Source organism: Chiloscyllium plagiosum, chromosome 13, assembly GCF_004010195.1.
Source record: "Chiloscyllium plagiosum isolate BGI_BamShark_2017 chromosome 13, ASM401019v2, whole genome shotgun sequence".
Lineage (NCBI taxonomy): Eukaryota > Metazoa > Chordata > Chondrichthyes > Orectolobiformes > Hemiscylliidae > Chiloscyllium > Chiloscyllium plagiosum.
In genome coordinates, this window is record NC_057722.1 from 20,294,405 (window position 1) to 20,308,253 (window position 13,849).

Genomic DNA, 13,849 nt, shown 5'->3' on the forward strand with positions numbered 1-13,849 from the left:
TGTACTCTATACTTCTTTCTCCCCACCCCCACCCGCCTCTCATTTATCTGTCCACCCTTCAGGCTCTCTGCCTGTATTCCTGATGAAGAGCTTTTGCCCGAAACGTCGATTTTACTGCTTCTCGGATGCTGCCTGAACTGCTGTGCTTTTCCAGCACCATTCTAATCTAGACTCTGGGAGGAGAAATCAAATTCTCTGTGCAGACTGTCAGTTCTGTGTCAGCTAGTCTGTTTTCTTCTCCTCCAGTGATATCACTTGCAATAAACTGTTTGTCAATTTCACTTCGAGCTGTGTTTTGTCACCTCTAACCTATTGGGCAAATTTCTCCGACAGTAGCAATAAACAAAAGGCAGCCTATTATTTAAATGGAGAGTGATTCAAAAAAAGATGCTGTGCAGAAGGACCGGGATGTTCTTCTGCATAAAGCAGAAAGTATGAGCATGCAGTTGCTGTAAGCAATTAAGAAGGCAAATCAAATTTTAGCTTCTATTGCTAGAGGATTGGAGTTTAAAACTAGGAAAGTCTTGTTACAACTACATACGATGTTGAAGAGACAGCACCTGGAGCATTATGTGTGGTTTGTTTCCATATTTTAAAAAGGATATGGGCGGCATGGTTGCTCAGTGGTTAGCACAGCTGCCTCACAGCACCAGGGATGCGGGTTCAATTCCAGGCTCGGGCGACTGTTTGTGTGGAGTTTGCACATTCTCACTGTGTCTGCATGGATTTCCTCTAGGTGCTCTGGTTTCCTCCCACAGTCCGAAGATGTGCATGTTAAGTGAATTGGCCATGCTAAATTGCCCATAGTGTTCAGGGATGTGTAGGTCAGGTGTATTAGTTAGGGGAAATGCAGTGCAATAGGGTAGGGGAATGGGTCAGTGTAGACTTGTTGGGCCAAATGGCTTATTTCCACACTGTAGGGGTTCCTCTATTCATCCTCTATGTTATACTGGCATTGGTGGCCATTCAGAAGAGATTCACTGGGCTGATTCCTGGGATAGAGGGATTGACTTATCAAGAGCAGCTAAAGAGGTTAGACCATTAGTCATTAGAATTTAGAAGAGTACATGCAAGATTCCGAGGGGGTTTGTTAAGGTCGGTGTTTAGAAGATCGTTTTACTAGTGGGCAATCTCAAAGTTGAGCAGATCAGCCAGGAACTCACTGAATGGCACAGCAAGCTTGAAGTGCTGTTTGGCCTACTCCTGCTCCTATTTCTTATGCTCTTACATTTTTATTTCCAGACAGCAAACAACATCACTTACTGTTCGCTTTTTAGTTATTATTTAAATGGAGAGTGATTCAAAAAAAGGTGCTGTGCAGAGGGTTTGGGAGTTGTTGTACATGAACCATAAAATGTTAACAAGCATGAGTTTAATGTGGAAACTGAAATATCATAAAACACTGTTTTTTAAAAAAACACATTTTAAACATCTATGGATTTAAACATCTATGGATGAAATAAATGCAGGGTATGACACTTCAACCTTCTAAAATTAGCTTTTCAAGGCCAAAAGGTTGTTAATAAGTAATTACAACTTAGTACCTTACAACTCAGCTATGACTCATTCAACAGACATAATAGTTCAACTTTATTTACAGAATGAATACTGCGCAAAAAGTTGAATTTCAGATCAAATCAATGAATTTTGTGTTTCTTGCATCTGCAAAAGCACAACCTCTGGTCTCCTAGAAGTTAATTTCTAGATTTCCACATGTAGTTATGGAGGTTTAGAAGCAACGGTTATGATTAGATTCCCTAAAGTATGGAAACAGGCTCTTTGGCCCAACAAGTCCACACCAACCCTCCAAAGAGTAACCCACTCAGACATTTACCCCTGACTCATGCACCTAAGACTATGGGCAATTTAGCATTGCCAATTCACCAGACCTACACATCTTTGGATTGTGGGAGGAAACCCACACAGACACGGGGAGAGTATGCAAATTCTGCACAGACAGTCGCCCAAGTCGGGATTCGAACCAGGGTCCCTGGTGCTGTGAGGATAGCAGTGCTAACTGCTGAGCTGCTGTGCCACCCCTTGGGATTGTAAGCAGTTTCACAGGGCAGTGATGGTAAATGCTGACAGTTTTGCCGCAATGCAATCATAAAATCTGGGCACTATATGTATGGAAATGGAAGCCATTTTCTCTGTACAATGTAATACAAAGCCATATGAAACTCAGACTGGGTAGGCTGCACCAAAGCAATAATTTAACATTTAAATGATTTAGCCTAGTAAAACAAGGACTTGGCAATTCTATTGCACCTTTTATGATCTCAAGACATCCCAAAGTACACAACAACCATTAATGGAAGTCTGATACATTGTCACTGTTGTAGGAAATACAAAGACCAATCGGTGTTCAGCAAGATCTCTGTAAAGACCGGTGACTTTTTATTTTCTTGTAGTTTTCATCATGGACTGAAAAAGGAAAAGAATAGTTTTGTTTTGTGAGAGAAAGTAACTTGACACCGATTGCAAATGTACTGTTTACACATCTGCTGGTGGAAACAGTAATACATGGTTTGCAAACGAGCCAGATCTGAGGGGTTGTGTACATTTGAAGATTCAGCCGGCACCAAGTAGCTGATTGGTTTGTGGGTTAGTGATCAGTTATCATTGACAAAGGCTTTCCATCTTCCAAAAACCATGTGATCAGTTTCCAGGTAGTCGAATAATTTGGGGCTGTGGGCAAGAGAGTGAGAAGCCATCTGATCTCGGCAGGTTCAGGAACTATCTCTGTTCTCTCAGTTAAAAAAAACACTTTAAGCCTAATGAAAACCAGTTATTTCCCCTCCAGCAGTTGCTGTAATCTGTGACTTATTTTTTTAAGCAAAAAGTCAGAAACCTTTTATAAGTATGAAAGCCAGTCAGCCTGCAAACCAATGAAAGCATCCACAGAAGGAAGATCAAGAAGCAATGTTCTGATCAACATAAGAATAACCTTGGCAGACCCTGTGATCATAGCCCACTGAGAACCGCTTTCCCAACCTGTCAACTGTCTATAATCGCCATGTATTTTTCCTGTGGCTGTCTGTATGTGTAAGGGAGAGTTTATAAGGAGGTTATAGTTTTAATTGGCAGTTATATGCCTGCAGTTCATAATTATTTATCCTCAGCCTAAGTCTATTTATTTTGTAATAATAGTAACTTGATTCTTGTCAGGCTGTGCTTTCTGTCCACCCAGGTCTAAAAGACAAGGGAGCTCTGCACACATTTAAAATCTTTCATTTTTATGACAAGTCCAGGAACAGCAAGGCTTGATCTTCAATGTGGAACCCCAGTGAGGCATAATATGTCATAAAGAAAAAATAGGTAATGACCTGATAATCTATTTTTTAGTGACTATACTTGACTGTCAGCCTAGATTATGTACTCAAGTATTTGGAATGGGACTTGAAATCATGACCTTAAACATCGCTGAAAGGTGACTAAAAGTTGAAGATTTTCCTCTTGTACAGAACTAGAATGCAAGAGACAGATTTGATTAAAAAAAGACACCATTTTATATGGAATGAGAAGAGGGTGATGATTGGTTGTGCCATAATTTGTATAGAGATGCAACCAGAACAGTTCAACGTTCATTTTAATATTCAGACTAGACAGTCTATTTCTTGCATCACCCTAGCTCTTGTTGTGGGTTCTCACTGGGGGAATGCACTAGAATCAAAGCCCTGCTATTCCTGGAGTCATCACAAAATTTAAACTTTTGATAAAAGTTCACAAAATTCCTCAATTTACCGGTTTTTTTAGACCCAGGTTGACAGAAAGCAGAGAACAGGTTTCTGTACTTGACAAAAATTACAATTTATTACAGACAATTAGGTTCTAGTACAGGTAAACTACAATGAACCATCATCACATAACTGTACTTTAAAACCCTTATAAATAAAAATGTTAGAAAGACTTATAACCCACACAGACAAAAAAAAGTTAGGTATTATGAATGGAGGGAAAGACAGGGAAGACAATTCAATGGTTCCTGTTTGCAAAATTGCTGAGATTGTTGTACTGGTCAGAATGTGCCATCTTGGTGTTTGTTCTGTAGAGACTTCAACTGGTTTGCAAGACGCACAGGGTGGCTGGTTCACTTATAAAAGGTCTGTGATATATTAATTATAATCACAGCTTACATCAAATCTTGAATGAAAGAAAATCTGGTTTAATTCAGGCTTAAAGTGGCTTTTACTACAGAGTACAGCGAGTGTCCCTGAACTGATGGAGATCTGATAAGCTTCTCTGTATTCTGTTCACAGTCCCAAGCTGTTCAGTCACATGAGAACCGATCACATAGTTGTTGGCAGGCAGAAAGCCTTTGTCATCAATAGCTGATCATTATTCCAGAGAATCAATCTGCTTGATTTTGCCTACCAAATCTCCATTTGTACACACCACACGGCACCAGTTTGTCTGCAAACTATACTTGAACTACTGCTTGAACAAACAGCTGTATAAACCATGCTTGCAATGAGAGTCAAATTACTTGCTTTCAAAACTAGCAGCAATCTTCTTTTATAACCATTATTTTTTCATTTCAGTCCACAATTAAAACAACAGGAAGATAAAAAAAAGAGTACTCATTATAATGTAAAGATTGTAAGACAAAAAGCTTCAACTTCTAGTCTCCTTTTTAGCAATGTTGAAGTTCTGCACTTCCAGGCATTTATTTATATCCCATGACCTTCCAATTCAGACTGACAATACTAACATTAAACCAAAATGTCCTCAAAAATGTTACTATTGGATAAACCAAAATATTAAACAACAGTTGCTATTGATTGTTTTCATGCCTTTTTATCTTCTGGCCTGTGTCTAGAAATATTTATGGAAAAATATTGTCTTTATAATATTATTTTGATGCAATTACTGAGCAAATAACGTAAAAAAAATGTTGAAGTGAAGCTTTCTGATGCACCTTGGATTAATAACTATGTACTAATGTTAATTCACCTCCCACATGTTGTCAGGCTCAGTAACTCCCCCAAGCTGACAGCAACTGTTTCACAAACATGCACATAAGATCAACAGCAATGAGACAAAAAAAAAACAAGTGGGATGTGCAGGTTCATCATAATTTTAAACCTTTTCATTTTTGAGAGGATACTAATGACAAATGTCTCTCTTTAAATCATATTAGAAGTAATAGTTTGAAACATTCAAATATATTAATCATTCACAGCATAGTACCTATGTTTTCAATGAAATGCCACACATTCTTAAATCTGGTTATGGAAGCATTTACTGGAGAATTTCCATTTTGCTGTGAGCTTGCCAGAAGAAATCTAAAATGGTACAGGAAGAGATGATTGATTAAGTTACATAGGAATAGTTTCATTGTCATATTGATACATTTATGAAGTATTTCATCTCCCTACATTGAACAAATACTTGTGACCCATTAACAGCAAGTACACATATGGATTAGTTTTCTATTTATTTTGCTCTTTCAGTGCTTAGTGCCCTTCATTCCCATTCATTTACTTTGTAGCATTAAAGTAGAATCCTCATGGTTTTACCAATAGATTCTTCAGTCATATATAAGCCTCCTCCAGCTGATTCTTGCCCACAAACATTAACAAAGAAAGCAGCATTATGAGAAATGATTGAAATTTGTATAGTATTTCACTCTGCTTTGAGTGCATACATTAATAAAATAAATTTGGACCTGCACATGTATGAATAGCTTACTCTGTCCACACAATATTCTGTATATATCTCAAGATTAAACAAAAAGTTTAGTTCAATTGCTTTGTATTAGCAAGCAACTGAATATTGTACTTTTGGAACAGAATTAAAATGGTCAGAGCTCCAGATACTCATTCTTCATTGTAATAGAGTCAGTTTTCCTCGCCAGGCCAGAATTTGCTGTATTGAGGTCACAGCAAGGATATCAGGGCATGTGAGACTCGAGTAAACAGGGCAATCTCTTTAAACAACTAGATTGAAGGATTGTGAGATTAAAAGGGCAAAGATGAAGATGCAGGTATAAAATAGAGTGGGTGAACTTAATGTCAAACTGGAAAGTGAAATGAAAGGAAAACGTTAAGATTAAGTGAATTAAAGGAAAAAGTTTAAAAAAGAAATTTTAAATCTGACATTTTTTAAAATCTCCAATAATTAAAACCAGAACAAACAAGATTTCACACTTTATAATGGTCAATTTGAAGTGCCAGAGAAATTGATTAGGTTGCAATTACCAATTGCTACATTGTTATGTATATCAGTTCATTGTGGCTTCATACTGGTCAACGCATATCAACAATAAGGCTGACAGAAATATGTAATTCTCACAAAAGCTAACAGCCAAACCGTGCAACCTTTTTTTAGTAACTTTGGACATTCATGTTTAACCATTCATATGCTCTTTGCCTGAAAGCTGCTGTACTATTTACTCACAAATAATGGTAACATTAACCTCACCATTAGTTAAATAACAAATTATATCTCATTAAATTAAGAAAAGCCAACTCTGTGTATTTAACAATTTTTATATAATATCATAGAATCATAGAATACCCACAGTTTGGAAAGACGCCATTCGGCCCATTCCAGTCTGCACAGACCCTCCGAAGAGCGTCTCACCATACCTACCCACTGCTGCCCCTTCCCCATATCAAGATGTTCTTTTTAGAACACATTTGGCATGGGCAAATGCAAAGCAAACCTCCCATTTCATCTTTCTTTTCAAATTCTTTATCCTTGATTTCATAAGAACATCTTTAATGCATCAATGTGCATTTCACAATTTTCAAAACAAACCTTCTTCGGGCCTGCCATCGAGAGAGATCCAATTTGGAACTACTATATTGTTAAATTGATCTCAACCTATGCTTAGATGGGAATTGAGTAGATACCATCCATACCATTTCACTTCTGTGTCTTATGGTATTAGACAAGGAAGTCCAGAGGGTTGATCTCCCACTGGGCACTGGCAACAAGCATGCCATTCCCAGAGTTCCCTTCAGTTCAAGAACCTTCCAGCCCTGAATTTCTTCAAGTGAAATGATTGAACTCTTCACCAGCATTTGTAGCCAGTGCCAAATATCACTGAATGTGCCCAAACAAAGAATCCAAGCTTATTTTTAAGGCCAACTCTTAGCTCCCAGACTTGAAAGGATAGTATTCAAACACATTATTTTTTTCTATTTAAAATGCCACCTGTAAAATATGCTTCAAGTTTTTAAAATTAATTTCCTTTTAATTCATCATGAATAAGATGTAATTCTGCATTTCCATGGAAGATGTTTGTGTACCTTGCCAGGTCATTTGTGTGGCATTTTCCAGTGAGATTGCCATTTTTAGGACAAAATGGAAAACTTAGAAAAATATTTACAGTTCTACATGTGGATTTCACATTCAATAGAAATTGAGTTGAACCCAATTAAGAAAATTGCATTTAGGACACATTAAACCTATAATATTCAACTGGGTTTGAACCCAACTCCTGACAGCATTTTGTTATGTTAGGCTCAATCTGTTAAATATTTCCAAAGTATTGCATTGTTTAGATTATATTCCCTACAGTGTGGAAGCCGACCCTCCGAAGAGTAACCCACCCAGACCCATTTCCCTCTGACTAATGCACTTAGCACTATGGGCAATTTAGCATGGCCAATTCACCTGACCTACACATCTTTGTATTGTGGGAGGAAACCAGAGCACCTGGAGGAAACCCACGCAGACACGGGGAGAACGTGCAAACTCCACGCAGACAGTTGCCCGAGTTGAACCTGGGACCCTGGTGCTGTGAGGCAGCAGTGCTAACCACTGAGCCACCATGCAGCTACTGCTGCCAATTAAACCTGTTGGACTATAATCAAGTGTTGTGTGATTTTTCACTTTGTATACCCCTGTCCAACACCGGCATCTCCAAATTATTGTTTACTTAGTTTCGCAGATATCTTACCTGTTTGAGCTGTCCTCTGAAGTATTCATTACTGAAGTTACCTTCAACCCTGTGTTTTCTGGAGACTGGACTTCTTCGCCAAGGGTACAGGATCCAAGATCATTGGCCAGAGTCTCTGTACCAGTGACTTTACCCTGAGTTGGAATGGAACCAGTTGCTTTCTTTCGAGAATTTTCAGGGCTTGATGTCAAATTACAACTTTGGTTGTCATAAGGTCTTTGTACGTGATTTTCCTTTTGCACCTCATGCAGTTCCAAAACTGGCAAACATCCATGGTAACTGGGCAACATTGTCGTTTCACCACTATTCCAATGCTTAGGTCCAAGGTTCTTTGATACTGATGACCTGGACCAAAAAGATTTGTATTCTTTACACATCAATATGCAAAATACAACAGTAGTTTGTTTTTAAAAGGTCCAGCTAGCAGTTTCCTGTTTAAAATTCAGGACCATTAAGTACACCCAAAATAAATGGCAACTGTAGATGTCAAAACAATGTCAAAAGAGACTCACTTGGTCACATCTGAAGACCATTACCAGCCATTCAAGTCATTGCCAAAGGTGTCACACACTATTAGCCTAAGTCACATGTTTTTATACAGTATGTATTCTTTTCCAATATGAAGGTTAGCTCATTATGGCCAATGTTGAGAGAACAAATTGTAGATTGTGTTCAATACCTATGCAGTCAATATCATCAGATATTATGGGCTGATTTTAATACCTGTGAGAGGATGTAAGAGCATGCCAAGCCTACAACCACATCCTCACATTTAGCAATGACACTGGGGTTGGTGTAAGTGCCTGCTTTATCAACCTAATATACAGATTAATATCTTAGTGCAATGATATTATTGGTACAGAATGTGATTCTTACAAACACTTAGGAGGCAACCCATACAAGACAGTACTAAAGGACATGGAATCTTGACAATTCAGAGCAACAGTTACTTCAAGAACCATAGGCTGTGCTATGGTCCTGCAAATCAAGTGTTTTTTTAATAAAATCAGTAAAATTATATAAGGTGTCATCAACAGTGTTGGCTGGACCAGCATTTTTTGCTCATTCCTTGAGGTGGTGGTGGTGAACTGCCTTCCTGAAACACTGCAGTCCGTTTTGTGCAGGATTCTCCAGCGATATGTGTCCTAGTCTCGATGGTAAGCAGATTGGCGGGGAACTTGCAGGAGATGAATTTGTTGATTGTGTCCTTTTAGGTGACAGTGGTTGTAGGTTTGAAAGATGCTACAAATATTACATATTGCTGCAACAGAGCACTGGTGGCAAAGGAAGTGGATGCTTCCAGATATGGCACTGATCAAATGGGCTGCTTTTCTCACCACAGAAATCCGAGCCTCTAAGCCATTTCTAAAGCCGCAGTATTTATGTTGCTAGTTCAGTTCAAATTGTGGTCAATGGGAACTCCCATTGACAATGGAGAATTCAGTGATAGTAACGTCATCAAACATCAGGGGGCAATGATTAAATTCTCACTTGTTGGAGGTGGTCACTGCTTGGTACTTGTGTGGGGACAATGTTACTCACCAATTATAAGGTCAAATGTGGATATTGTCCAGGTCTTGTTGCATTTAGGCATAGACTGCTTTAGTATCAGAGAAGTGATTAATGATACTGAAATTGTGCAATTGCCAAGAACCATCTCCATTTTGATCTTTAGTTTTATTATTCATTCATGGGATGTGAGCATTGCTGTCTAAACCAGTATTTATTTCCCATCACAAATTACCCTGAAAACAAATGGCTTGCTAGACTCTTTCAGAGGGCAATTACACCTTAACCACATCGTTGTAGGACTGGAATTACATGTTTGCCAGGCTGGATAAGGATGGCAGGTTTCTTTATCAAATAGACATTACTGAACCAGATGAGGTTTTACTCCAATTAAAATTGCCTTTAGACTAGGTTTTAATTCTAAACTTTTTTTAAAAATGGAATTTAAATTTCACCATCTGTTATGGTGGAAGTTGAACCAATATCCCCAGAAGATTAGAGCTTGGGGTTCAGGATAATTGTGCCATACCTACCCCTTAAGTTGGAGGGACATTCATTGATGAAGCAGTTGAAGAAGTTTTAGGTCTAATACACTACATTGGAACTGAGATGACTGACCTCCAACCAGCACGACTATATTTCTACGTGTCAGGTAGAACTCCAACCGACAAAGAGGTTTACCTCTGACCCCTATTTTGCTAGGCACATGGTGCTCAGTTAAATGTAGCCATGATGTCGAGAGCTGTCACTCTTACCTCATCTCTCAAATTCAGCTCTTTCATCCATGTTTGAAGCAAGGCTGTAGTGAGATGAGTAGCTGAGTGACCCTGATGGAAACTAAACTGAGTGTCAATGAGCAGGTTGTTGCTGAGCATATGCTGCTTGATGACACTGTCGATGACCCTTTCCATTGCACTTCTAGTGATCAAAAACAGACTAATGGGGTGGTAATTGGTTGAGGTAGATTTGTTGCTTTATTTTGTTGCAGGACATAACTGGGCAGTTTTCCATATTTTTAGAGAGATGTCAGTTTGTAGCTGTACAAGAGCAGCTTGACTTAAGGCACAGCAAGTCTTCACTACCATTGCTGGAATGTTGTCATGGCAATATCCCGCAATATTTGCAGTATCCTGTGCCTTCACCGTTTCTTGAGTGAATCACTTTGGCTGAAGACTGACATCTGTGATACTGAGGACATCCGGAGGAGGACAAGATAAATCACCCACTCAAAAACTTCTGGCTAAAGACTGTCGAAAATGCTTCTTTGCATTGACCGCCAAACCTATCACAAAATCCTTCAATTTATATTTTGTATGCTGTAGTACAATTTTTCATCTCACCTTTCAATGTCATATCCAGCTTATCCACTTCCCTGGTAAATAATGAAGCAAAATAATGGTTTAATATTTCAATATTGCTGTTCAAATTATACATCTTGTACCAAAAGCAACAGCTTTAGGACTGTACGTGAGTTTGCAAAATGTATAGCAAGACCATCCCTTCTAGTCCTGAAAGTGTCTGGTCAACCTTAGATTATTCTGAAAAGGTGAGGTACTTTAAATGTTTGAGCAGCAGGTGAAGTTAGCTGTTTCACCATGGTACAATGGTCTTATCTTTTGCACTGAGTTAGGCTTCCCTGTTATTGACGATGTCAATGCTTGTGGGGCTTCCAGCTCCAGTGAGTTGTTTAATTGTCCACCATCATTCATGACTGGATGTGGCAGGATTGCAGAGTTTAGATTTGATCTTTTGGTTGTGAAGTCATTTAGCTCTGCCTATTACTTCCTGCTTGTGCTGTTTGACATGTAAGTAATCCTGTTTCATAGTTTCATCAGGACACCTCATTTTTAGGGATGCCGGGTGCTGTTCCTGGCAGTCACTCCAATACTCTTCCTTAAACCAGAGTTGAACCCTGACTTAATGGCAATACTAGAGTGATGGAGATGCCAGGCCATGGGGGTTACGGTTTGTAGTTGAATACTATTCTGCTGTTGCTGATGGCTCTCAGCACCTCATGGATTTCCAGGTTAGATGGCAGCATTCTGTTAGTGGCAAGCATCACTTGTGTTGTTCCTTCATTGTACCATGGTGAAACAGCTAACTTCACCTGCTGCTCAAACATTTAAAGTACCTCACCTTTTCAGAATAATCTAAGGTTGACCAGACACTTTCAGGACCAGAAGGGATGGTCTTGCTATACATTTTGCAAACTCACGTACAGTCCTAAAGCTGTTGCTTTTGGTACAAGATGTATAATTTGAACAGCAATATTGAAATATTAAACCATTATTTTGCTTCATTATTTACCAGGGAAGTGGATAAGCTGGATATGACATTGAAAGGTGAGTTGAAAAATTGTACTACAGCATACAAAATATAAATTGAAGGATTTTGTGATAGGTTTGGTGGTCAATGCAAAGATGCTCACTATCATCCTAAAGGAGAATTGCTCACCAAAGATTAGTGATCTCTGTAGCATGGATTTCCCTTTTCATGACATGAGTTTTAATCTGTGGCCAGGTCAAGGGGATCTGGTGGCACACTGCAGTCATGATGTCAACAAAATGGATAACCAGCAAATCAAATTGAAGTATTCTCACAGATAGCAAACCAAGAATCTAAAAGCACACTAGCCTTCATTTCTAATTTAAATTGTTTAATAACAAAATGAATGAATATAATTGGATGAGATACAATATTAAAATACCAATATAAACAAACTTTAATAAAATATTAGTATTCTATCACAATAGTGAAATCTGGCAATTCACAAAACTTGTATGGAGGGAACTGGGGAGAGCACGGTGGGGTGGCCTCAACCTGAGGAGAAGTGTGGAGTCACTGACAAGTTTTGGATTTCTACATTATTCTCTAAACTCCTTTATTTGTGGTTAGCTTCAAGAGGGTAAAAATGTCAAATGTTGACAGTCTTATCATCATTACCACCATTAAATTCAGGTCATATCAACTGATCATTGGAATCTCTTTTGGGGCAGAAGTGACCTGTACAAGAAGGATGGATTGCACCTAAATTGGAAGGGGACTAATATACTGGCAGGGAAATTTGCTAGAACTGTTTGACAGGATTTAAACTAGTATGGTGGGGGGGGGGATGGGACCCAGGGAGATAGTGAGGAAAGAGATCAATCTGACGCTGGTACAGGTGAGAACAGAAGTGAGACAAACAGTGAGGGCAGGCAGGGACAAGGTTGGACTAATAAATTAAACTGCATTTATTTCAGTGCAAGGGGCCTAACAGGAAAGGCAGATGAACTCACGGGATGGTTAGGAACATGGGACTGGGATGTCATAGCAATTACAGAAACATGGCTCAGGGATGGGCAGAACTGGCAGCTTAATGTTCCAGGATACAAATGCTACAGGAAGGATAGAAAGGGAGGCAGGAGAGGAGAGGGAGTGGCATTTTTGATAAGGGATAGCATCACAGCTGTGCTGAGGGAGAATATTCCTGGAAATACATCCAGGGAAGTGATTTGGTTAGAACTGAGAAATTAGAAAGGGATGATCGCCTTATTGGGATTGTATCATAGACTCCCTAATAGTCAGAGGGAAATTGAGAAGCAAACTTGTAAGGAGATCTCAACTATCTGTAAGAACAATAGGGTAGTTATGGTAGGGAATTTTAACTTTCCAAACATAGACTGGGACTGCCATAGTGTTAAAGGATTAGATGGAGAGGAATTTCTTAAGTGTGTACAAGAATATTTTCTGATTCAGTATGTGGATGTACCTACTTGAGAAGGTGTAAAACTTGACCTACTCTTGGGAAATAAGGCAGGGCAGGTGACTGAGGTGTCAGTGGGGGAGTACTTTGGGGCTAGCGACCATAATTCCATTAGATTTAAAATAGTGATGGAAAAGGATAGACCAGATCTAAAAGTTGAAGTTCTAAATTGGAAAAAGGCCAAGCATGACGTTATTAGGCAAGAACTTTCGAAAGCTGATTGGAGGCAGATGTTCGCAGATAAAGAGATGGCTAAAAAATGGGAAGCCTTCAGAAATGAGATAACGAGAACCCAGAGAAAGTATATTCCTGTCAGGATGAAAGGGAAGGCTGGTAGGTATAGGGAATGCTGGATGACTAAAGAAATTGAGGGTTTGGTTAAGAAAAAGAAGGAAGCATATGTCAGGTGTGGACAGGATAGATCGAGTGAATCCTTAGAAGAGTATAAAGGCAGTAGGAGTATACTTAAGAGGGAAATCAGGAGGGCAAAAAGGGGACATGAGATAGCTTTGGCAAATAGAATTAAGGAGAATCCAAAGGGTTTTTACAAATATATTAAGGACAAAAGGGTAACTAGGGAGAGAACAGGGCCCCTCAAAGATCAGTCAGGCGGCCTTTGTGTGGAGCCTTGGAAAATGGGGGAGATACAAAATTAATATTTTGCATCAGTATTTACTGTGGAAAAG

The 13,849-nt window shown here is 39.0% G+C and overlaps 1 protein-coding gene across 3 annotated transcripts in view; it reads right to left on the reverse strand.

Annotated features, from left to right (window-relative positions):
* Positions 1-13,849, reverse strand: part of ngef (neuronal guanine nucleotide exchange factor) — a 101,341-nt gene that overhangs the window by 51,995 nt on the left and 35,497 nt on the right. For all 3 annotated transcript variants that reach the window (XM_043701979.1, XM_043701980.1, XM_043701981.1), the window contains 2 exons: positions 7,910-8,254; positions 5,191-5,285 (listed from right to left, as the gene is read on the reverse strand). In XM_043701979.1, the coding sequence (XP_043557914.1) occupies positions 5,191-5,285; positions 7,910-8,254 (440 nt within the window). The remainder of the gene's footprint in view (positions 1-5,190; positions 5,286-7,909; positions 8,255-13,849) is intronic.